Below are 25,662 nucleotides of genomic sequence, written 5' to 3'. Positions count from 1 at the left end.
CTTGATGGACCCTTGGTCTGACCCAGCATTGCAATTTCTTATGTTCTTATAATAAGCTAACTGTTTTGCCGTCATCTCCTCATGCATCCATCTGGGAATCAATTTCCTGCTCTGAATCTTACAGAATTCCTAGTTATCTGGTTCAGAAATTATAGATAGGGCCACCTTGCTTGTATCTTTTGTTGCCAATTCAGATCTTTCTAAAGTGTTGTCTTTGTATTTTCGTAATTTAAATTCTCCTATTTATGTCCAAAATCTGAGGATTTTTCCTGATATTTCTAGGCTTACCCAGCAAAGGAGAAAATGCTTTCTAGCTCTCAGGAAACATACTCTTGACCTAGGGACTTCTTTTGTATTACATTACCCTTGCAAATGTTTTGTAAATTTAGGTTCAGATACTTTGTATTTTTGCACCTGAGCAGGTATAATCCTTCCTTGATGCTATGAAAATTATCACGTCTTCATCAGTTCTGACCAATTCTTAGTTATTAGAGACTCTTTAAAATATGGGGGTCTTTACTCGCTACTGACCTTTCCTTTGATTTGCTTGTTACTCCTGGAATTTACTCCCCCTCTCTATTTCGCTTTGGTTTTGGTTTTTTTTAAATAGGGGATAATAATAATAATATATACTGGAAACTAAATACGCATTATTGGACATAATTGCAAATGCAATTCAAGTAATAATTGTTTCTCTTTTTCTTTTTTTGTAATTATCCTCATGTTGCTTTAACAAAGATCTGTAATGCTTTGTTAATTTAAAACTGCATAAATACAAAGTTAAAAAAAGGCATTGCTTTACATATTTTTGTTCCTTAATTAACTTTTTGTTTCTAAACTTTATCCGCAAATCGAATAGGCCATAATTACACCGTGACACCCCACCCGACGTCGGAAAACCACCGCATTATCTCAATGTCATATATCTTCTTAAAGGTCTTTAAAAGTTCCGTTGGAACCTCGCATTTTTCCGAATTTTCTGGCATTTCTGTGCCGGTTACATTTTTTTTTTTAAATTATAAAATTATGCTTGTTCAGGGGACAAAGTAAGATGCCCGCCGGTCACACGGCAGCTAGTCGTCATAACAACGGCCCAGCGGCATGAGGTCACGGTTCAAGAAGGGAGGAAACTTAAAGGTGTTTTTCCTCTTAAAAGGGCCCTGTCATCGGGAGTCCTCAGAACACAAAGCAAAACCAAGAGCCCACTGCAACTCAAGCAGCTCCCTTAAAGAAGCAACACGCCGCCTGTCAGTGTCTTTATCTCCGGAAACTGGATGGAAACGCAGAAAAGGCGGGCACTTACTGCCGCCGTAAGCTGACAGCAGGGGAGGAGCCAACACTGTATTGTTTCTCCTGTGCAACTTGAGGCAGCTATCACGTGCCCTCTTTCCTCCCTTTCCATTGGCTGCTGGAGGCCGCCCGAGTCCGTGAGCCGGCTTGTTAAATGGAGCAGTCATTAGCGGGTAATTCCCATTAAAGAGCCTCGGAAAGGGGTGGGGAATATCGTTTTAATGGTGAATATTGAAAGAGGCAAAACGACTTGCACACCTTATAAAAGTAAAGCAGTCAGGACGACGTGTTAACTCTGAATGACACATTCTGGCAAATGAGCATTTTTTTTTAAATTGGTTTTACCTTTGGGGAGATAAGCAGGTGGCTTCTGTGCTGATGCTTAAATATCCGAAGAATCGACAAAGAGAAACGAAAATAGAAATCTTAGTATTGGTGAGAGGGAGGGCTGCATTGCTTAGGCCGTGAGAAGAGTTTCAGTTTCTAGAAAATCGGATACTTTTGCCCTCCCAGTGGGTATGGAAATTGAAGTTCCTCAAGCACAATGTAAGTACTTGCTTTTTTTCCCCCCTCCCTTTTCTTTCCCTATTATAGTTATTGGAACACTTCTTTTTTCATTCTGCGTTAAAGCTGCAGTCCGGTGCCACGCATGCCCCGCAGAGCCACATGAGATTTTCTCAGCCCTCCTGCTGCTGCTGCATATTGAATATTCTGAATGTTTAAATTCAGTTTGATGGCATCTAACACCTTTTTTGCTGCTGGCTTCTTTTCTCCCCTATCTATTTTTACCTTTTTGTTTTCTCTGCTCCTGTCTCCATTTAGGTAAATGTGCTGTTTTTTTCTCCTCCACTCCCCTTCACCCTCTATTTTTATTCCTACCTTCTCTGGTGAGGTGTGTTTGGGCCTCTTTGCCTGCTGGGCACCTGCTGCTTTAGAAAACAAAGGTTAACTATTTCTATTTTTATCCCCCATTTGGAGCACCTTTCCAGCTGTGACCCTCATCCTGGGGGATGGGAAAGAAACAGTTTGGGTTTTTCCCTCTTCCCCCATCCTTTTAGGGCAAGTAAAGGTAACAGATTCTTGATACCAGCTGCTTGCTTCCTCCCCTCCATTTTTTTTACTTTCCTTTTAGTAAAGCCATAGGCTTCTTTTTTATTTTTCTTTCTCTGCCGAGCTACTCTAGTTTCTTTTCTTACAGAGGGTATTTTGTGCTCCTATGTGAATCTGACCCCACCCTTTTTTCCCTTTCTACCAAGTTTGTGCTCCTCCCCTCATGACGGTGCTACCTGTCTAATATTTGTATTAATTTTTATATACAGACATTCGATCTGAGATCACATCGGTTTACATTCAGGTACTGTAATGAAACCAACCAGGGCTATAGAAGTTAACACCCCTTCCTCCCCTGTTTGCACTACTTGTCCCTAGTTTATTTAGACATTTTATATACTGTCTCTAGCTTTTTCTTTCTCCCTTCTTGCCTACTTTCCCTAAGTATTCCCTGATTGCCTGAAGAAGTCAGAATTAGCCTCCCTTTTTTTTTAATCCCAATTTCCCCTTACTCGCTATAGGGCCAATGCAATATCATGAGCTCAGGCTAGCACCCTGGTTAGCCCATGATTGAATAAATTAGGCTAACACCTGATGGAAAAAGGGGATTAGCGCATGCAACACGCAGAGCCAAACACACTCATGGCTAATAACGCTCATCACATGTAAATGTCATGTAGATGAGGTTGTTAGCTATTGCCCCAGCTGCAAAAGATCACCATGCGCACATTTTTATACATAAGAATTAACGCCATTCCTGGAGCTAGTGTTAAGCCTTGATATGTCAAGGGCTCAAAAAAGAAAAAGGCAGAAATTACTGATTTTCTGTGGTTCCTCCTGACTCTAAGTAGGAGGAACCACAGGAAGCAGCATGAAAAAAAAATCTTGGGGGGTCAGGTTAGGAAAATGGATGCTCCAATTTGTGTATACACAATTTATCCCTAGTGTGTCCTTTTTAGCACAACAGCTCATTTGCCTATTGCATCAGGCACCCAGGAGAGGGGGATGTGTGCATGTTGTATCCAAACTGGGCCCACTTTTTTTTCAAGTTTTTTTTGTGCTTGTTGCATCAGCCTATGTATGTCTCATAGCTGAACCTCTGGAAATGGAACTGTCAAACAACCTGAAACATGGCCTACAATTAGAGAACTTTTTTGATGCCTCTAAATTGCATTGGAGATGCTGGCAAACTGGTGTCATTATCAACAGGCTGTCAACCCCCCTCCCCTGCCCAATAAAAGATTGCCATCTACAGCAGTCCAAGATAATCACTTTTTGGCTTATTAGCGACTGCCCTGGAAGGGATTCAAAACACAGCCCCGATATTAAGAGAGCCTCTGGATGTCCCAGTAGGCCTGAGAGACTTGCATCACTTCAGTACATATCCCTCCCATAAGTACTATCTCTCCACAGGTGGGGTGTGTGCGCATACATGTGTGTGTCAACATGTCATTCCTGTCTCTGGGAGGACCTAGACAACCTTAATGGCCCAAAGAAAATAAAGTGCGTTGCTGGTGCCCAAGGTGATCCCCAGTATGCATTCACCAGGACTTTAACTAACCCATTTATCAGGGGAGAAAACTTGCTGATATCTAGGTGAATTTTCAAAAGAGTTGCACATAAATTTAGCATACATCTTTAGCACTTTTGAAAAGTGCTCTTATATGGGTAAAGTACACTCTCACATGTAAAACCCAGTTTTAAGTATGTAAATGCTTTTGAAAATCAGGCCCTGTGTACCCCTAGCTGCCCTGGGTGGGACCCCAGTTATCCCAAGGGCTCCAAGAATCATAAAAGATAGCTTTTCAGAATGATTGTGTGTCCTAAACTCAACAGATTACCCTTTCCTGGCCCTAGGGAAGTAGTCTGCTTGATAGAGGTGCTCAAGCCCCCAAAATGCTAGCATCTATGTTGAGTGACCGACTACAGTATCCACGAGATATAGGGAGGAATTTTTATCTTCCCGCAAGGGCATGTAGTCAAAGCCCAGGAAACACTTTCTACCCCGGGAAGGACTATTCTGCATCTCCAAGGATGTATCACATCTGCTCTGGGAAGGCATGAAATGCCCCAGCAGCCCTGGAAAGGAGTGCCCAGAAAGGGACCTTAGTTATCCCAGTAGCATATTGTGTTTCGCAGAAGAGATTCTACCTACCTGAAGGGACTCCACTTGCTCTAATCAACCTGGGAGGGACTGCTACAGTCAACCAGAGGTGTCCTCTAACTGCCTAACCAGTGACCCTAATTGTCCCAATGGACCTGAAAGGGACTATATAATCTGTAGGGAAGCACTGTATTTGCCCAGAAGGGATCTTAGCTGCCCCAATTGCCTTAGCCCTTGTCCCAATCCCCTTTAAAATAGGCATCACAAGGTCCGACTCCGAAGGGGATGAAACTTACAGGGCCTCCCGCAGCTCCGGCTGTCAGTCAGTGTCTTTATCTCCAGGACGTGGACTGAAAGGCAGTGGTGGCGGGGCGCTCTTGCTGCTAACAGCAGGGGAGGAGCCAACACTTGCATTGTTTCTCCCGCAGCTCGAGGCGGCTGTGTCGCGTGCCCTCTTTCCTCCCCTGCCATTGGCTGCTGGAGGCCGCCCATGTCCGTGAGCCGGCTTGTTAAATGGAGCAGTCATTAGAGAGCAATTCCCATTGAAGAGCTTCGCGCAGGAGTAGGGAAGAAAAACGGGAAATTTTGTTTTAATGGTGAACATTAATAGGGAAAAACATGCCTTCAACACCATGTAAAAGTAAAGTAGTCAGAACGATGTGTTAACTGAATGACACATTCCGGCAAATTAGCATTTTGTAAATTGGATTTTTTACCTATAGGGAAATAAGCAAGAAAAAGCAGGTGGCTTCTGTGTTGATGCTTAAACATTTAAAGAGTCGACAAAACAAAACCAAAATAGAAACCTCGGTATCTGTGGGAGGGAGGGCTGCAATGCTTAGACCGAGAGAGGAGTTTCAATTTTTAGAAAATCAGATACTTTTCCCCCCTCCCCTTGGGTATGGAAATTGAAGTTCCTCAGGCACAATGTAAGTACTTGCTATTGTTTTGTTTCCTTTTCTTATATATGATGGTGGTTGGAAGATTTGTGCAGTTTTTTTTTCATTTTATTTATTTATTTCCTAATCTGCGTTAAAGCTGCAGTCCGGTGCCACGCATGCCCTGCAGAACCACCTGAGATGTTCGCAGCCCTCCTGGCGCATGTTTAATATCCTGAATGTTATACATGCAGCTTTTTTTTGGGGGGGGGGGGGGAGGAGCGGGAATCCTGTCGGAGGCATCGCAGCAGAAGCGCTGTGGCGGGCATTGCTTGGGGCCGGGACACGCTTTCGCGTCGAGTCCAGCCCACGCAGCTCTGCCCTGCCTCAGCGGGGGCTGGGGGAGCTGGGGAACGCATCCCTCGATTGCGCATAGCAGCTGCTAGGAAAAAAAAAAAGGACTGTCACTTTGTAACGCTCTCTCCTTTTCTTCAGACAGTTGCAATATGGCTTTGTGCTGAGAAGGGCTCTTAAAGCAGAACCGAAGTCTCCTACGGCAAAAAGCAAGTTGGTGGGGAAACGATATTATTTGTTCGGGTTAATGGACGAATTTAAACTGTTTTTCATGGCACACTTATGGTAAGCGACTGCGTCACACCGATTTGCAGCCAGGTGACAATATTGGCCTTTTTCTTTTCTTTTTTTGTGATATGGACCATGCTTTCAGCAAACTGGGGACGCCTGCGTCAAAAACGGAAGCTTTGGATCTAATGGAAAGGAGGGGCGATGCCAAATCGGATCCTCGGCTGGGAGAGCACTGCACACCTGAACTCAATATTTATGCTGAAATCGATATTTATAGTCCGGTCGCTGGTGGGAGAATAGATAAGATGGACACTGCTGTAATGCTGAAGCCGGGGAGAGCTGCCCACGTTGTGCCTTGTGCTAAGGATCCCAAACTTGTAAATCTGAGGTTTTTGCGGAGGGCTGTAGTGGATTCTGATCAGGAGGAGCCAATTCTTGATCTTTCTGAGTCAGAGCATCACAACAAAATCATACCCATTTCTAAAACGAGGAGGGCTATTGCAAAGAGGGTGCATGGAGCAAGTGAGGAAGGGGCCAGCCTAGAAAGCCCTTGTGAGCAGAAGGGAAAGACTCCTGAGAGTGACAATGTCAAGGAGCCCAAGAACTATGTCAAAGATGCAGAGAAGAGGGAGCCATCAGAAACTTCCAAAGACTTGGTACAATCCAGAAAAGAAGAGGAGGAGGAGAATGAGGAAGAAGCAGACATGAAAGCTGTTGCCACATCACCTGACGGAAGGTTTTTAAAATTTGATATTGAACTAGGAAGAGGATCCTTTAAGACTGTCTATAAGGGTCTGGATACAGAAACTTGGGTTGAAGTTGCTTGGTGTGAACTTCAGGTAAGATATTTATCTATTTAGATGGGTAGTCCTGTAACCTGGTAGGTATTATGGAGTTATATACTAAACCATGTTAATGCTAACACAGTAAAATAGGTGTAAACGTGTAGCGAACACAGATGTATTAAGGTCTCAAATGGATCTGTATTTATAAAAAAAAAAAAAGTGGCATATTTTCAAGTATGCAATGTACCATGGTGAAAACCTCATTAGTCATTGTCACAGTAAATACAAGGTTGCATTAAATTTACCTCTGAGGTGTAGTTGGGCAGATTGTTATGCTGATTAACTATAGGTGGAGAGAGGACCTGGAGGAAGCAGGAAGATGAATGACTTGTGTCTTGTCTAGAGTTGGGCAGTGTTGCATTAGGATTTAATTACTTGCCTTGCCAAACGCATGTTCAAGGAAAGTTACTTGTCAAGTACAGTAGCTAGTTCCTGCCCCAGAGGGCTTAGTCTGATTTGACCCTGAGGCAAAAGAAAGTGAAGTAAGTTGCCCAAGGTGCATCAGTGTGAAGTGGCTTTCAGCTTGCTGCTCTAGCCACTGGCAGAACATTGTGTAAACATAAGTAAAACACTGCAAAACATCTGGTCAGTTATTACCCTAAAACATTAAATTTAAAAAATGCAAATAGCCTAAAATTCTCCAAAGTCAAAATAATATATTTTCCTTTGTCATTTACCTGCCATGCACAACCTCTTAGTCTGCAAGCCTTTGTCTATCCTGCTATCTCTCCACGCCTTCCCCTAGACCCAAGGCAGCAGGAGAAAACAGCAAAACAAGCACAACCCATGTCAGGTGGAAGAAAAGGGCTGCTCTTGGACTCTCAGGAAAGTTAAAATTCTGGGGGAAAGACCTTTAAAGCAGAAAAGTGAAACTTAAGTGAAGTTACAGTTGCTCTCATTCTTTGTCCTCTGATTAGCAGCTATAACTTTTTTTTTTTTTCTAGACTATCCCTTTCTAGGGGAAACATAAGCTCATTCTCCAAGGCCTGAAGCTGGAATACTGCAGAGCTTCTGAGGCAATTTCCCAGCTCACATCCTCTTGAGGTGTAGACACATCCTGTCAAATGACTAAAAAAAACCCAAGAAATCCAAAACCTAAAATACAAAAAACCCCGATGAAGAGCAGTGCCTGGTGTAGCTGTTCATGTTTACACATGGTAGATGTGAAGTAGTTTTGAAGTGCTAGAGGTTTTGTGGAGTTTGTGTGCCTTTGCATGGTACACATTTTTCCCCCCCCCCCCCCCATGTTGCTGCACTGCTGGGCACTAATAACACTACTGCACCCCTGGTAACAGGTCAGAGAAATGGGCTAACTAGCTTGGCCTTGCAGTCTGTCATCACATTTTTTTAAATGCGCTTTCTTTGGTCTGTCACCCAGTCCTGATGTGCTGGATTAGAGATGGTAGTTGTAGGCCAAGTGATTCTTGAATTTTGGGTGCTGATCCCAGCTCTGCCATGGCATCCTTTATATGGCATGACCCACCTGTTTCCATACTTATTGATAAAATAATCTTGTTGCCAGGTATTGGGTTTCTTCAAGGTGTGTATTAAACCTTGCTTTGTCCTGATGGGTTAACTGATCAAACCATACCATATGTATGTAAGGCACCTTTCACAGCTCAGTATAAATTGCATTGTGACCGTAAGACTATGGCTGCTTAAGGAAAAACCATAGCATCAATTACATTGTTATGCTGCAAAACTAGTGGCCCTCTTATAAATAAAAAAAAAAAAAAAAAGAGCCAAAAGTCAGCCTATTTAATTTTTTTTAATAGCAAATGAAATAATGGTACACCTGTGGTTTTTTTTATTATAATTAAGGTAATCTGTATTCAAATATAGGATATAATGTGCTAACACATGGGGAAAATGTCATGGTACTGGAAAATAACCCTACTCAAGTAGTTAGGTTTGGCATGCATATAGCTTGAGCTATTAACACGTGGCATTCATCAGCCTGCAGCCTCTGCAGTTTGTGCAGTCATCTTTGATGCATTGATACAAAAATAACCTTATGAGCCTGAACGCTTTCTAACAGGTTGGAGTTTAAAACTCCTTCAAGTGTCTCCTTAAATTCAGATCCTGAGGTCTATTACACCTTAAGCCTTTTGTCTCTAGACAAAGGCTAATATTCAATCATGTCAGAAGACTGAATGGAGTTGTATTTCAGTTTGCACAATTATGTCAGTGGAGAGCTGCCAGAGAGAATTTAAAAATGATAGATGCAAATGAGATTTGTCCTTTTGTTGCTTTTCTAATGTTCTTTGAATTTTGTTGAATCTTTTGTATTGCAATCCACAAAGAGCTGCTGCTATTCAGAACCTCAGCAGTGATCTGGTTAATTTAGATTAAGTCATTGAAGATGGTCTGCATCTAGCAGCCCAAACTTTGTGTGAAATCTTTTTTTTTTTTTATACCAGTTTTTTATTGAAAAATAGGTTTGTAAAATCTCACTGCAAGTGGATTTTTGAAATGTCTATTGTGGTAAAATGTTCTAAATGGTTTCCTATATAAACTATAAAGTGATTCTACAAAGTGTTACATTTGTACGTAGTACATATCTAAGGTGGCTTCAAAAAATGTCCTTTCACCATTTTAAGAACTTATAACTGGTTTTGTGAGTGTTTTTGTGTGAACACAGTATTACATAAAGATGTAAAGCAGTTTATAAGGGAGTTAAAAGTTTTTAGTAGACTTTTGACAAGGGTCATAATTGCTAAGTTTTATAGAGTCCCCACTTAGGCTATTAAGAATACATGAGCAAGCTACAGTCTTAAAATTAAGAAAAGGTTAGTGATCATATTAGAAATTTCTGTGTTCATACCCTTGCTTGTACTGTGCACCAGTCTGAGGACTCTGTTTCAGCTTATATTATTCTCTTGTGGCATGCTAGGGAGAGCAATAGTCAGCCAGTAAAAGGAGATATTGTCTAAGACCTTATTTTTGAAGTATTGTGTACATCTCTGGAGACTGTACCTTCAAAAGAATATAAACTGACCCAGAGGGCCACTAATAAAGTGGTCAACAGTCTTTAACATAAAGCATATGGGACAGACTTAATATCTAAACATGTACACCCTGAAGATAGAGATATGATAGACCAGGAATAAATACACAGGATACTGACCTCTCAACAGAAAATAGGGTGGTGGACACATGGAACAACCTCCCTTTGGAGGTGGAGATGCAGACCTAATCAGAATTCAAGAAAATATGTAACAAGAATCTGAGGAGTGAAAGGATTATATAGGAGAGGTGACTGGGCTGCCTGGTCTATCTGCAGTTTTTGTTCTGTTTCTATGTAATTTGATCTTAGCACAGAATTTCTTTTACATAAAGACTAGCATGGCATTTCTTGTGTGGCAAGTAAAGATTTGTGGCTTTGACATTCATTTTATTTTATTGCTATTTGCTTAATGGTGAATTGGCCTTCTTGATAAATACAACATAATAAAGACTTGTAAGTTATTGCTGTGTAGCTAAATATCGCCTAGGAATAACCTATAGCTGCAACCTGATTTTCAAGAAGGCTTCAGGATAATTAAAAATGACCAAGGGACTTGCCTTTGCTGTGAATCAAGAGCCCCCACCAGTCATGACTCGAAGCATCCCTTATCTGCTTTCTCTTTGACCCACTGTGGTTATGCTGTGAAGACTTGTGTCTTTAGATGGTCTTTGCTGCTTCCAGTTGTGGCTGCATGGGCCTATGTTTTGAGTAGAGGGCCATCTTAAGATGGAGCTACTAAACTTCCTTTAGTCTCACCAGTCTTATTCCATCTAAAGCAATCCCTTGCATACCCCTTATCTTGGAGGAAGACAAAGGTAAAAGTCCAGAATATACCTTCAGTCTTTTGCTTGGCATTGTGGGCTTCTTTCCTCCACTCTGAATCTCTTTGGCCTGTTTTTCTCCTTGGCCTGTTTCATGTTATCTGGTTCCATCAACCTCTTGTCTTTCTCTGCCTCTATTGTACAACAGCTTGAGGGTGGATTTGGAGTCCTGGCCTTTGCTCACCTCAGAACTCCACTGTCTGGGCCTTTCTAGTTCTTATACAGGCCGATCCAATAAGTTGTGCCCATCCTAACACAAGGGTTTTCTAGCAATTAGGTGAGCAATAATAGTGTCCAATGCAGCAAGATTAGCACATCTAAAATGCATGCTCCAACAAACACATACTGGATGGTGTCTTTGTTTACAAGGAACTTAAATACGATGGACACTAGCTATTGCCACTTGAAGCAGGAAAGTGTACCCAATGCATATCTTTTTTTATACTGAAAAATTAACTCCAGCTCTAGAGGTGGAGAAAAGTTGACTCTCGGTTAAGGGCTCATGAGAAGAAAAAACAAACAAAAAAAAACTTCGGTCCTGGGTTTTGCTCTAAATTACTCCTGGAGAAATTCTGCACACAAAAACTTAAAATTCTCCAAACTTTATATTGGTCAAAACACAATTTACATGACAGTCTTAAGTTATTACATTTTAAATATAAAGCAGAATTTCCCTAGCAATTCACTGTAAGTGTCCCTTCCACTTTGCCCTCTCAGGCCCCAACTCCTCCATCTGCTAGTATCTCTCCCCTCCACTTCTAGGCTCAACCCCTTCCACTCTATCACCAGTCCCAGAGTTTGAGCCCTTTCTCAGTACTGCCCCTCACACATACATCCTCACACAGGCTACCTATGTCTCTCACACACCCCTTCAAACAGGCTAGCACCATCACATACACATGATCCCTTTTTTCATACACACGAGCTCCCAATCTCACACACATACACACCCCTTCACAATCTCCTCATATAGGCTCCCTCTCTGGCATCTACACTCGAGCATTCCCTATCCTCTCTCTCACACACACTCACTGTCATCTAGGTCTTCATATTCATGTGCACCATTCGCAGCATGCCAGGGTCTCCTCTGCCATTTTCTGTGCAGAAAATGGCAATTCTGCATGGGGAGGGGGGGAATTCTGAGCAAATTCTGCAGTAGCGCAGAATTCCCCTAGGACTACCAAATGTGCCCCTTGTAAGGTAGGATGGTTTAGAGAGATTAGTGTAAGATTATTTGGGGTTAGAACAACATTTTTAAATGTAGGGACTAGTGGAGTGGAGCTTGATTAGCTAAAGGGCACCTTAAAAAAAATTGTGGGTGATTGTGTCCATAATTTCATGTTAATGCATGTTAGGAACACACAATTTAGACATAAGAACATAAGGAAATGCCATACTGGGTCAGACCAAGGGTCCATCAAGCCCAGCATCCTGTTTCCAAAAGTGGCCAATCCAGGCCATAAGAACCTGGCAAGTACCCAAAAACTAAGTCTATTCCATGTTACCATTGCTAATGGCAGTGGCTATTCTCTAAGTGAACTTAATAGCAGGTAATGGACTTCTCCTCCAAGAACTTATCCAATCCTTTTTTTAAACACCGCTATACTAACTGCACTAACCACATCCTCTGGCAACAAATTCCAGAGTTTAATTGTGCGTTGAGTAAAAAAACTTTCTCCGATTAGTTTTAAATGTGCCCCCTAGTCTTTCTACTATCCGAAAGAGTAAATAAGATTCGCATCTACCCATTCTAGACCTCTCATAATTTTAAACATCTCTATCATATCCCCCCTCAGCTGTCTCTTCTCCAAGCTGAAAAGTCCTAACCTCTTTAGTCTTTCCTCATAGGGGAGCTGTTCCATTCCTTTTATCATTTTGGTCGCCCTTCTCTGTACCTTCTCAATCACAATTATATCTTTCTTGAGATGCGGCGACCAGAATTGTACACAGTATTCAAGGTGGGGTCTCACCATGGAGCGATACAGAGGCATTATGACATTTTCCGTTTTATTCACCATTCCCTTTCTAATAATTCCCAACATTCTGTTTGCTTTTTTGACTGCCACAGCACATTGAATTGGTGATTTCAATGTGTTATCCACTATGATGCCTAGATCTTTCTTGGGTTGTAGCACCTAATATGGATCCCAACATTGTGTAATTATAGCATGGGTTATTTTTCCCTATATGCATCACCTTGCACTTATCCACATTAAATTTCATCTGCCATTTGGATGCCCAATTTTCCAGTCTCACAAGGTCTTCCTGCAATTTATCACAATCTGCTTGTGATTTAACTACTCTGAACAATTTTGTGTCATTTGCAAATTTGATTCTCACTCGTCGTATTTCTTTCCAGATCATTTATAAATATATTGACAAGTAAGGGTCCAAATACAGATCCCTGCGGCACTCCACTGTCCACTCCCTTCCACTGAGAAAATTGTCATTTAATCCTACTCTCTGTTTCCTGTCTTTTAGCCAGTTTGCAATCCACGAAAGGACATCGCCACCTATCCCATGACTTTTTACTTTTCCTAGAAGCCTCTCATGAGGAACTTTGTCAAACGCTTTCTGAAAATCCAAGTATACTACATCTACCGGTTCACCTTTATCCACATGTTAACTCCTTCAAAGAAGTGAAGCAGATTTGTAAGGCAAGACTTGCCCTGAGTAAAGCCATGCTGACTTAGTTCCATTAAGCCATGTCTTTCTATATGTTCTGTGATTTTGATGTTTAGAACACTTTCCACTATTTTTCCTGGCACTGAAGTCGGGCTAACCGGTCTGTAGTTTCCCGGATCGCCCCTGGAGCCCTTTTTAAATATTGGGGTTACATTTGCTATCCTCCAGTCTTCAGGTACAATGGATGATTTTAATGATAGGTTACAAATATTTTCTAATAGGTCTGAAAGTTCATTTTTTTTAGTTCCTTCAGAACTCTGGGGTGTATACCATCCGGTCCAGGTGATTTACTATTCAGTTTGTCAATCAGGCCTACCACATCTTCTAGGTTCACCGTGATTTGATTGTCTATCTGAATCATTACCCATGAAAACCTTCTCCATTACGGGTACCTCCCCAACATCTTCTTCAGTAAACACCGAAGCAAAGAAATCATTTTAATCTTTCCGCGATGGCCTTATCTTCTCTAAGTGCCCCTTTAACCTCTCTATCATCTAACGGTCCAACTGACTCCCTCACAGGCTTTCTGCTTCGGATATATTTAAAAAAGGTTTTACTGTGAGTTTTTGCCTCTACAGCCAACTTCTTTTCAAATTCTCTTAGCCTGTCTTATCAATGTCTTACATTTAACTTACCAACGTTTATGCTTTATCCTATTTTCTTCTGTTGGATCCTCCTTCCAATTTTTGCATGAAGATCTTATGGCTAAAATAGCTTCTTTCACCTCCCCTTTTAACCATGCCGGTAATAGTTTTGCCTTCTTTCCACCTTTCTTAATGTGTGGAATACATCTGGACTGTGCTTCTAGAATGGTATTTTTTAACAATGACCACGCCTCTTGGACATTTTTTACTTTTGTAGCTGCTCCTTTCAGGTTTTTTTCTAACAATTTTTCTCATTTTATCAGTTTCCCTTTTGAAAGTTTAGCACAAGAGCCTTGGATTTGCACACTGTTCCTCTTCCAGTCATTAAATCAAATTTGATCATATTATGATCACTATTGCCAAGCAGCCCCACCACCATTACCTCTCTCACCAAGTCCTGTGATCCACTGAGAATTAGATCTAAAATTGCTCCCTCTCTCGTCGGTTCTTGAACCAATTGCTCCATAAAGCTATCATTTATTCCATCCAGGAATGTTATCTCTCTAGCGTGGCCCGATGATACATTTACCCAGTCAATATTGGGGTAAGTGAAGTCTCCTATTACTGTACTACCAATTTGGTTAGCTTCCCTAATTTCTCTTAGCATTTCACTGTCCGTCTCACCATCTTGACCAGGTAGACGGTAGTATACCCCTATCACTATAGTCTTCCCTGACACACAAGGGATTTCTACCCATAAAGATTCAATTTTGTATTTAGTCTCATGCAGGATGTTTATCCTGTTGGACTCTATGCCATCCTGGACATAAAGCGCCACACCTCCTCCCGGGTCCTCCTCTCTGTCATTGCGATATAATTTGTACCCCTGTATAGCACTGTCCCATTGGTTGTCCTCCTTCCACCTTGTCTCTGAGATGCCAATTAAGTCTGTCATTCACTGCTATACATTCTAATTCTCCCATCTTACTACTTAGACTTCTGGCATTAGCATACAAGCATTTCAAAGTTTGTTTTTTGTTTGTATTTTCATTCTGCTTTTTAATTGATAGGGATAAGTTAGAATTTTTTAGCTCAGGTGAGTTTTTAGTTACAGGCACTTAATACTATACACTTCTGAGTGCCAGAGGCTCTTATTTCCCCTTAGTGTATCCTTTTTGTAAACCTCTCCACTTTCTTTCTCATTTAAATATTGCCTCAGGCAGACAGGGGATGTGGATGCGCACGTGTTAAGAAAATGGGTGGTCAATATGAGCACCCACTTTTTTGCACACACCTTATTGCATCGGCCTGTCTTTCCCTTTTGATGTCCTTTTTCCCTGAGTGTGCTCTCAGGAGGCTTCTGCTGCTGCAGTTGACTCTCCCATCTATTTCTTCTGTCTGTCCCTTACAGCAGTGACTTACAATCCATTCCTCAGGGCACACCCAGTCAGCTGGGCTTTCAGGATATCCAAAATTAATGTGCATGGATAGATATGCATAAACCTCCTCTGAATGCTGATCTTTTGTATATTTACTGTGGATATCCAGCGAAACACAACCAACTGGGTTTCTCAAGGGCTGGGTTGAGACACTCTTAAAGGTTAATTTTTTAAAACAATCGTGTGGGCGTCCATGTACACGCTGATTTTATATAACATGCGCGCACTGATCAACACATTTTATAAAATCCACTACCTGTGCACGTACCTGATTTTATATCTGCGCGCCAGGGTGCCAACTCATGTGCACAAGGGGCGGAGGGGTGTGCAAGTTTGTAAAAATTCTGCGGTGACGTGATAGGGCCTTTCCCCAGTTCCCTCCCAGTCTGCTCCAATAAAGAACTTTGTAAAATCCCCTACCTACCCTATCTGCCTTTTTTTTTTTTTTTCCCCCCCCATCCTTGCTGACCCTTTAATCCTAATGGCACTGTCCTGTCCCAGCCCGCCCCACCCCTCTTTACTTTGCAGGCTCTTCCGCACGTATCTCCCGGTATTGGTCTGCGCCAGTGTCTTTAAAATTATAGTATGTAAGCTCTACTGCAGGATGCCCAGCCTTCCAAGGTCTCTCGACTGATGCATGGTGGCCACCGGTCTGCAGGAAGTATTGTAAGATCTTCAGTTATTACTGGGCTGCCCACTAGTTTATAAAAGTCCATCAAAACTCTTTACCAGAAGTATTTAAACGTGACGTGGCCCTCTTGTGGATGGAAATATTAGATGCTATGCATATTTCAAGGAAGGTATCTATGAATAAATGTCATGCTTCTACTGTTGTATGATAAGCCCTATAAGAAGCCAGTCTTTGTGTATTGTAGGACCAACCAGTAATTAGAGCTGAGATCATCAATATTAGAATACTAATCTGATATGTGAGAATATGAATGATTCATCCAGGACCAGTTTTTTTTTTCCAGAACCAGCTTAGCACCTTGTTCGTTTATAAACCACTGAGCAATCACAAAGGATTAGTCATGTATTTATACAGTGCATTGAGCCTTTCTAACAATGATGTATAAAGTGTGTTCTCAAGGTCTGCAAACTATCGAGCCATTAAGATCAGGATTTACATGAGACTTAGGGCCTTATTCAATGAAGTTTTTTGTTTTTGTGTTTTTTTTTTTTTCCTCCTATTTGTAAAATGAAGAAATTTTCCTTGAATAAGACCCTCCTACTGTTAGTCTACTGCCAAACATTATTTTGCTTAGGTTTGTTATGAAAGAGTAGATAGCTTCTTTCAAGCATATAGAAAACATTTTATAATACAGAACTCTTTTCCACATAAACTGATTATAGTAATGCTAACAAGTGCATTTGTATTGTTTCTCACCATTGTAATGGGAGATGAGAACACTTCATACAGCTTGGAGGAACAGATATCACAATAACCACAGGATGAAGGCAAGGTGACGCTGTGTGGAGCCTTAAGAGAGGGAGAGACTAAGCTGCTACACCAGCCATGCCATAGAAGGGTCTGAAACTCAGAAATCACAAGGAATAGGATAGCTAATCTGACTAGGGACTTGAGTTTTCAGGTTTTTCCCCCTGGGAATTTGTGTTTGTAATGAAATTGGTAAATTGATTTATTACACACAGGAGAAAAGTCAGTGGAAAAGTCAAGTTTCCACTTTTTTTTCCTTCAGGTATTGAAATTCCCAGGAAGAAGAAAATAAAGGTCCCTACTGATGAGGGAGTCAGAATAGAGTTTTACGGATACAGTGTTGGGAAAGTAAAGAAGAAACTGATCTTACTTGAGAAGGGAACTAGTTGGAGGCTGGAACCACTGTGCTAGTAGCTGGAGCAGGTCAGCTCTGACCCAAGACCTGCAGGCTCAGAAATGAGCTAGAAGGCAAAATTCAAGTGCTCATCTTGTCCACAAACTGTACATGACCACCTGCCTGGGAGGGCTTCTGCAGACTGGAGCAGACTTTCCCAGCCATTGTGCCATGGAAAAGTCACTGCTTTGATGCTCATGTCCTGGTCAGCACCTGGGCTCTGCTCTCAGCCTCTTGCAGTGACAAGACCCCAGAAATGGCTTTTCAGCTTGTAGATTCTCTTTTTTCTGAGAATATGGATTATTGTACATGCCGCTTTCTAGCTACAGCAGGAGTCCCCAGAGGGGCCGATGCAATAAGACGAGCATTGAAAATGAGCACTCGTATTAAGCGCCTGTCTTCCTAATGCGCATGCAGTCACATCCCCCATGTACCTGATGCAGTGTTTAAATGAGGGCTGTGTAAAAAAAAATGCGCTAGGGGAGAATTGTGCATTCCTAGCGCTCAATTGCATTGTGTGCCCACAATTGCAACGGGTGTTCAATATCTTCTGGCCGATTTTTTGCTGAGGATGCCCATAGCTAAGCGCCCCTTGCTATGTGTCTAATTGTGCATCCAGAACTTTTTTAAATCAAACCAATATACATTTATTTATTTTTTAACACCGCAAGCAGTATATTTAAGTCACAACTATTTTTAGGATGAGGACACACAGAACTGTTAATTTTTGCATGAGCCCTTGACTGGCAGACTGACTTTACTCCATGTCCGAGGCTGTAGTTAAATTTGCCAGGTTAAAATGTATGCTGGGTGCCCAGCGGTTTTCTGCTTCTACATGAAATTTATCAGCTAATCAGTTGTTTGGGTGGGTGTGTTTGACTTGCTAGTCTAGTGCATCCAAAAAGCACGTCCAACTGCATGTAAACGTGCGGTAGGCTGGGAGCACTTTATTGCATTGGTCCCGAAGTGTAATTTAATGAGTAGCATGCAGGACATGGAGAGCTGGGCCCTGCTTTGTGCCGCACACACTAAGAACATAAGAAAATGCCATACTGGGTCAGACCAAGGGTCCATCAAGCCCAGCATCCTGTTTCCAACAATGGCCAATCCAGGCCATATGATCTTGGCAAATACCCAAAAACTAAGTCTATTCCATGTTACTGTTGCTAGTAATAGCAGTGGCTATTTTCTAAGTCAACTTAATAGCAGGTAATGGACTTCTCCTCCAAGAACTTATCCAATCCTTTTTTAAACACCGCTGCACTAACCACATCCTCTGGCAACAAATTCCAGAGTTTAATTGTGCGTTGAGTGAAAAAGAACTTTCTCCGATTAGTTTTAAATGTGCCCCATGCTAACTTCATGGAGTGCCCCCTAGTCTTTCTATTATCCGAAAGAGAGTAAATAACTGATTCGCATTAACTTTTTCTAGACCTCTCATGATTTTAAACACCTCTATCATATCCCCCCTCAGCCGTCTCTTCTCCAAGCTGAAAAGTCCTAACCTCTTTAGTCTTTCCTCATAGGGGAGCTATTCTATTCCCCTTATCACTTTGATTGCCCTTCTCTGTACCTTCTCCATAGCAATTATAGCTTTTTTTTTTTTCAGATGCGGCGACCAGAATTGTACACAGTATTCAAGGTGCTGTCTCGGCATGGAACAATAAAGGCATTATGACATTTTCCATTTTATTCACCATTCCCTTTCTAATAATAACCAACATTCTGTTTGCTTTTTTCACTGCTGCAGCACATTGAACTGTCTATTTCAATGTGTTATCCACTAAGATGCTTAGATCTTTCTTGGGTGGAAGCTCCTAATATGGAACCTGACATTGTGTAACTATAGCATGGGTTATTTTTCCCTATATGAATCACCTTGCACTTATCCACATTAAATTTCATCTGCCATTTGGATGCCCAATTTTCCAGTCTCAGGTCTTCCTGCAATTTATCACAATCTGCTTGTGATTTAACTACTCTGAACAATTTTGAGATGCGTCCTCCCTCGTCTCTTTGAACCATGTAGTTCTAAGCGCACCAGTCAGACCCTGGCAGGGGAGGAAGGAGGACGCATCCTCAGACCATACTAAATCAGAATCCCATTGAATTTAAATATGGCAATTAGAGGAATCCTGTACCAGACTTTCACTGGTGTTCTCTTAAGAAAAGAATTGTTAAACCAGATGTCTTTTGCTCATTACTACCAAGCAGTATGCCACAATTTTAGGCTTCTCTTATGCTAAGTTATGTGCAATATACATATTAATCCATTTATCAATTGGGGCCTGTTTTGATCCATAGCTAACCCCATCTTCTGCATCACAATCTTCAGGATAATGTAAAAATAACTTCCTAAAATCTTAACACAATGCTCTAGATGAGACCACTGACCATTTTTAGTAGCCACCCTCTGACGTGACACTATCCTGTGGGGTTTTTTTTTGTTTTTTTTGTAGTTCCTCATGAACATAATGTTTGGAAAATTTGAGGTTTACCTCACTTCCAATCTTTATTTTGTGTGGTCCTGCTTCAGGCTGTTCCACAGTGTACACCAAACAGAAATTTGTTAAGCAGTTTTGTTTTTTCCTCCTCAACCTCTCTGTTCCTCCCCTTCACCTTTGAGTCTCTCAATGCCACTTTTGTACTTCCTTCTATCACTAACATATCTTAAGTCTGATCACCTTGTTTTACTGTATTTGCTATTTTTTCTTCTAATTGAAATTTTGAATTCCTGACTGCTTTCCCAGCTTCTCTTAATTTTTCTAGATCATGTCATCCATCTTCCTCTTTCTGCTATCTCTTGTTTATGAATGGTAACCTTTTCTCCCTTACCTTTTCAGCTACGTCTTTAGAAAACCATAAGTCGTCTTCCCTTTATTTACATTCCTAACAAAATGATTAGTTGACCTTATCTCCTTTTTAGTTTTGCCCACTGCCTTCCTACTTTCCCTAGATTTTCCCATTCAACTAATGACTGAGGTATGTCCCCCGTTTTGAGTTAATTTTCCTGAAGTCTAGAACCCTTGCCTTAGAATGAACCTTCACCTCTTGCATCCTAATATTGAACCACACCATCTGTCACTGGTTCCCAGATCATCCACTAAATCATAAATACTGTCCTCATTGGTATGCACCAGGTCCAGTATTTTCCCCTCCACTGTGGGTTCTGTAACTAGTTAGCAGAACAGTTCTTGCACAGAATCCAGGATCTTTCTGCTTCTAGAAGATACTGCAGTTGGGATGTCCAATCAACATCTGGAAGCTTAAAATCACCTAGCAGCATCACCTCCTTTCACAGCAATCCTGTGAATATCCTCCACTAAATCTCTATCCATCTCCTCTGTGATGGAGGTCTGTATAGTACACCAATATAAATAGATGTTCCACTCCCTCTTTCCAAATTAACCCACAATGCTGCCTCCTTGCCTTGTAAGTCCAGCAGTGCTGTTGCTTTAATACTGTTCCTTATAGCTTTTTTTTTTTTGTTATACATTCTTTCTTTATAGATTCAGGCTGAATTAAAATGTAAAGAAATGGGGAAAATTTTTTTTGGATCTGGTGGTTTTCTCCTGCTTTTTGGACTTCCAGCTCAGTTGGAACCAGGGCTTCATTTGCAACAAGTTGGAAACGTTTTTGCCCCTAATTTATCCTATCCCTGTTTTAGTCCAGTTATAATACTGGACTAAATTCAGCCACTAGGTGTCACCATTGTGTGATGCAGCATCCCCAGCAGATATTAGTCCTGGGGGATTTCTGTTCAGAAAGTGGCAGAGAAGACCCCGGCACGCCGCGAACAGAACACATGAAGATGAAAGCCCTAGTGCTCCGTTCATGGCGAAGAGAGCCCCCATGTGTTGCAAGTGGAGTGTGCAGTTTGCAGTGAAGATGGAAGGCCCCCCTCATGCCATGGAATGTGCTCTGCTCGCAGTGAAAATGAAGGCCCGAGTGAGTGTGTGAGGGGGGGGGGGGAATCCTTGTGTGGGTGCCAGAGAGGGGTGCCTATATGAGGAGATTGTGAAGGTGTGATTGAGAGCTTGTGTGTATGTGAGGGTGCTAGTCTGTGTGAAGGAGTGCATGAGACATGGGGAGCTTGTGTGAGGATGTATGAATGAGAGAGGGAGCCTGTATGAGGGGCAATACTGAGAACTGAGTCAAACTCTGGGACTGGCGATAGAATAGAAGGGGTTGAGCCTAGAGGTGGAGGGGAGAGATACTGGCAGGTTGGAAGAGTTGGGGGCCTGAGAGGGCAAAGTGGCCAGGGGAGTAGGGAGAGCAAGTTGAAGGGACACTTAAACAGTGAATTTCTAGGGAAATTCTGCATCTTTTTCTGTATTAATTTAAAACATAATTACTTAGACTGTCATGTAAATTATTTTGACCAGTATAAAGTTTGCAGAAGTTTCAGGTTTTTGTTCACAGAATTCTCCCAGGAGTAAGATATGAAGGAGCAGAGACATGAACTGGGAGTGAAACCTAGGACTTACCACATGGCAGTATGCACTGCTGTTGTCACCAAGCCAACCAAGTTAAACTTACAGTAAATAATGCACTTTTTTTTAAAGCATAAATAGGGGTTTCTTTGCTGTATTCCTTGCACCTCTAGCATATTGCTAGTAATTGGCACACTGATGCTCTACTTTGTATTACCATACCAAAATAGTTAACTGTATTTATGCACTTCTTGCACATTGTCATGGACACACTTCGCTCCAACTCCTTTGATCTGCTGATCATGTGAGGTGGGCTGCCAAAAGGATGACTTTTCACTACCTTATTTAACAAATTGCATCTTCAGCTGTTTTCATTTGAAATCTTTTTTTTTTTTATGTGGAGTTTAGGTAATTGCCAGGTTCTTGTGACCTGGTTTATCCTCTGTTGGAAACAGGATGATGGGCTTGATTGGACTCTTGGTCTGATCCAGCATGGCAATTTTTTTGTTATGTATTCAAACATGGATATCCTTTTGAGGCCAATAAACTAGAATTGGACTAAATTGTGGGGAACTGGAGCAAAACAGTTAAACTATTTGAGGTAGCATGGAAGGCTGATCACACCTAAATTGGTATAAATTGAGTGATGCAACTATAGTAGCCAGTGCTAACACTTATAAAACCCAGCCCTTCAACTAGAGCTATGGGTGGAGACATTATCCTGTCATTTATGCAGCTTAATGTAAACCTAGAAGTGGTGAGAACTTAAAATATTTTGCACAGTTTCCTTTTGAAACTGATTGCATAGGTTTGCTAATGTTGGAGACAAATTGAGTGAAGGTGATGGAAGTCCTGTCTGAGGCAGACAGTTGTGCATTCTAGACCTGTTATGCAGTATCTAGACTTTTATTGCTTGTCTTCCTTTCCACCTGCTGCTTTCAGTGCTGACAAGGGAGAGGAACAGTTTTCTAAAGTATAAATCAAAAAATTTAATTAAAAACCAACAGTAGAAAACAAGTCTCTTGTCTTTGCAGAAGAGGACTGGTGAAAGGGAAACCTACTAGAATAATTTGTCTGAATTCAGTTAGGTGGTGATAAATCTTCTATTTCCTTGGTAATTTTTAACAACCTATGTTTCTCAATTTCATTGTTTTTCTTCTGTGAATGTAAAATCTTTAATGCAGGTGAAATTGTTGTACCCATTTCCAAGGCAAATTTTGCTTTTGACATTTGTCTTCACTTTATTTGAATGCTGTATATCTATTCAGTTTTCTGAACCTGTGTATAGTGATGAAATATGATTACAGCAGATGCAGCTATTTAACTGTCACAGGGCCAGCTGTTGACACTTGGCAGCGACACTGGAAGAATGGTGGCATCTTTAAAAGTTGTGTGCTTAAGACATTTGTGTTTTTGCAGTCAAGCCAGTTTGTGGGGGAAGGGGAAAATAGGGAACTTTAACATTTGTCTACTGAATAATTGAATGAAAAAACATCTTTGAAAGGAGTTTGGGGGAGTCCTGGCCCAACTTTTCTTTAAGAAATCACAGTGAATTTTGGAACTAAACCCTGCAATAAACATCTTTGTATATTAAATATTCCATAAACTCGCATGTAAAATCACTTCTTCAATGAATGACCTGGTACACATGACTTTCATTTAGTCTAAAAACAAAAAAAAAAGTTTCCAACACTTGACAAGCAAGGATGTTCCAGTTAAAATTCACTAAACTGAAACAGTGGTTAGAGGAATTTGAATTAGTGTCCTGAGATTTTTTTTTTCCAGATTTGTAGCAAAAGACTTTAAGAACATAAATTGCCATACTGGGTCAGACCAAGGGTCCATCAAGCTCAGCATCCTGTTTCCAACAGTGGCCAATCCAGACTTCAAGTCCCCAAACACTAAGTAGATCTCATGCTACTGATGCCAGTAATAACTGTGGATATTCCCTAATTCAATGTGATAGCAGATAATGGACCTTTCTTCCAAGAACTTATCCAAACCTTTTCTAAACCCAGCTACACTAACCACATCTGATGGCAGCAAATACTAGTTTGTGCATTGGGTGAAATAATTTTCTCTGATTAGTTTTAAATGTGCTACTTGCTAACTTCATGGATTCTCTCCCCCCCAGTCCTTTAACCTGGAGCTATTCAAAAGTGCTTCCCTATATTCTTGAGCTATCTGGTCAGACTCTTGGAGACTGAACAAAAGTATTCCTACTTTATCCTCATAACTCGCTGCAGCCCTTCTTTTCTTCCCGCATCTTAAGGTCTCACCTCTGTGCACTCCTTTGACTGGCATTCCTCTCTTCACGGTCTTAAGATATCGAAAGGAGGGGGGGGGGGGGGGGGCAGAAGCCACAGACATAGCTAAATGACTAAATATAGCTGAAACTAGCATTAGCCTTCTCATTTGACCTCAGTCTGCAGTACCATCCCAACTCACAAGCATGGCCACAGTTTTGATCTTGTCTTTTATTCCAACTGTTTGACTCCTCAATTTTACTTGGAGAAGTCCATTACCTGCTATTAATTTGACAGCCACTGCTATTACTAGCAACAATAACATGGAATAGACTTAGTTTTTTGGTTACTTGCCAGGTTCTTATGGCCTGGGTTGGCCACTATTACAAACAGGATGCTGGGCTTGATGGACCTTTGTGTGACCCAGTGTGGAATCCTTGACTGGCGATATTAAGGAGTACATACAACTGAATTATACTGGGGAAGTATCCCTGGGAACAGTTTGAGACTGTTTGTTTGAAAGTGATAATCAGGGGGAAAACTAATTGCCCAGGCAAGCTTCCTCAAAAAGGAAAGGAGTGCTAAACACCTTAGCCTTATGCAGCATATTGCTAAACTGTTACTATGTCCCTAGATCCTAAAACACTAGAGGCCCTGCAAGCCACTAAGAGGGAGCTGCACTCTCTAGGTTTGGAGAAAATAGCCTTCCATCTAGATTTGCTCTGACAGAAATACTTTGAATTTGGTAATAAAGCAGGCTGCCTGCTGGCTAGGAAGCTTAAGGAAAGGGTGGCCCAATCTTATTGCCAAAATCAAGGATGCCACAAGTTCAGTGTTGTATGAGGCCAGTGAGATTTGTACACATTTCACAAGATTCTATGCCTTGGGTTGCGACTCTATAATTGACTATTACCTTCAAAAGGTGGAGCTGCATTCTTTATCTGCAGAGGCATATGAATTCCTGAATGCTGAGATCACCCACGCTGAATTCTACCAGGCTATCCACGATTTGAAGCTGGGGAAGGCACCAGGTCTCGATGGGTATCTGGCCAAATTTTATAAAACCTTCCAGGCCAAGGTGATCTCACCCTTGCTCCAATCTTAATGCCTTGCGGTCGGAGGGGGCCATATCTTCGGAGTCCAACTTAGTTGGCATCACCATATTAGCCAAGGGTGGACACGACCCCACGTTGTGTGGATCCTACCATCCTGACTTGAAGCTTTTAGCCAAAATTTTGGCTACCAGGCTAGGAAAAGTGGCGCCTTTGTTAATACACAAAGACCAGTCTGGGTTTGTCCCGGGCCGCTTGGCCTCCGATAATGTGCACCAGGTGTTAGAGCTCATATGGTGGGCACAGCAAGAGCTCACCCCTATGGTAGTTTTGGGGGTGGACACTGAAAAGGCATTCGATAGTGCACAGGCCTTACCTCGTCAGTCCTTCAGAAATTCAATTGTTTGGTGCTTGTGGTATTGGCATGCATCTTGCTTGTATGTTCATTTGCATATGTTTAACTTCAATTACAAAAAAAGTCCAAAACCTTGGAATAACTCTCAATTCTGACCTATCCATGTCCATTCATATATCAGTATACAAACTCCATATGCTAAAATGCCTGCAACCTCTACTTTATTCAGATTTCCATACTGTCTTACAATCTGATATTCACTAGATTAGGTTATTGTAACACTCTACCTTGGCCTCTCTGACCTCTGCAACTAATTCAAAACACCACTGCTCACATTCTAACAGGCACATCCAGGGAAGACCACACTACCCCTGTCCTATATGCCCTACATTTGGCTCTGTCAGCTTTAGGATTCAATACAAAATCCTTTCAACTTTACACTCCCTTATACATAAT

At 41.5% G+C, this 25,662-nt stretch overlaps 1 protein-coding gene and 1 long non-coding RNA gene across 13 annotated transcripts in view; one reads left to right on the top strand and one right to left on the bottom strand.

The window, feature by feature from the left end:
- The window catches only part of LOC115091047, a 93,638-nt gene extending 88,799 nt beyond the window's left edge, over positions 1–4,839 (bottom strand). The window contains exon 1 of the long non-coding RNA XR_003856592.1: positions 4,741–4,839. This is a non-coding gene — a long non-coding RNA (uncharacterized LOC115091047). The remainder of the gene's footprint in view (positions 1–4,740) is intronic.
- WNK2 (WNK lysine deficient protein kinase 2) overlaps positions 1,462–25,662 on the top strand; it is a 336,843-nt gene continuing 312,642 nt past the window's right edge. For 9 of the 12 annotated variants that reach the window (XM_029600854.1, XM_029600860.1, XM_029600858.1 and 6 more), the window contains exons 1-2: positions 1,462–1,836; positions 5,818–6,746. In XM_029600854.1, the coding sequence (XP_029456714.1) occupies positions 6,033–6,746 (714 nt within the window). In that variant the 5' untranslated portion in view covers positions 1,462–1,836; positions 5,818–6,032. Of the gene's footprint in view, positions 1,837–4,996; positions 5,374–5,817; positions 6,747–25,662 lie in introns of those variants that run through there. The other 3 variants (XM_029600851.1, XM_029600853.1, XM_029600852.1) reach the window with 3 other exon arrangements.

The sequence above is a fragment of the Rhinatrema bivittatum genome, chromosome 4 (assembly GCF_901001135.1).
Source record: "Rhinatrema bivittatum chromosome 4, aRhiBiv1.1, whole genome shotgun sequence".
Taxonomy (NCBI): Eukaryota; Metazoa; Chordata; class Amphibia; order Gymnophiona; family Rhinatrematidae; genus Rhinatrema; species Rhinatrema bivittatum.
The sequence above is the reverse complement of the archived record's forward strand: the minus strand, read 5'-3'. Positions and strand labels throughout refer to the sequence as shown.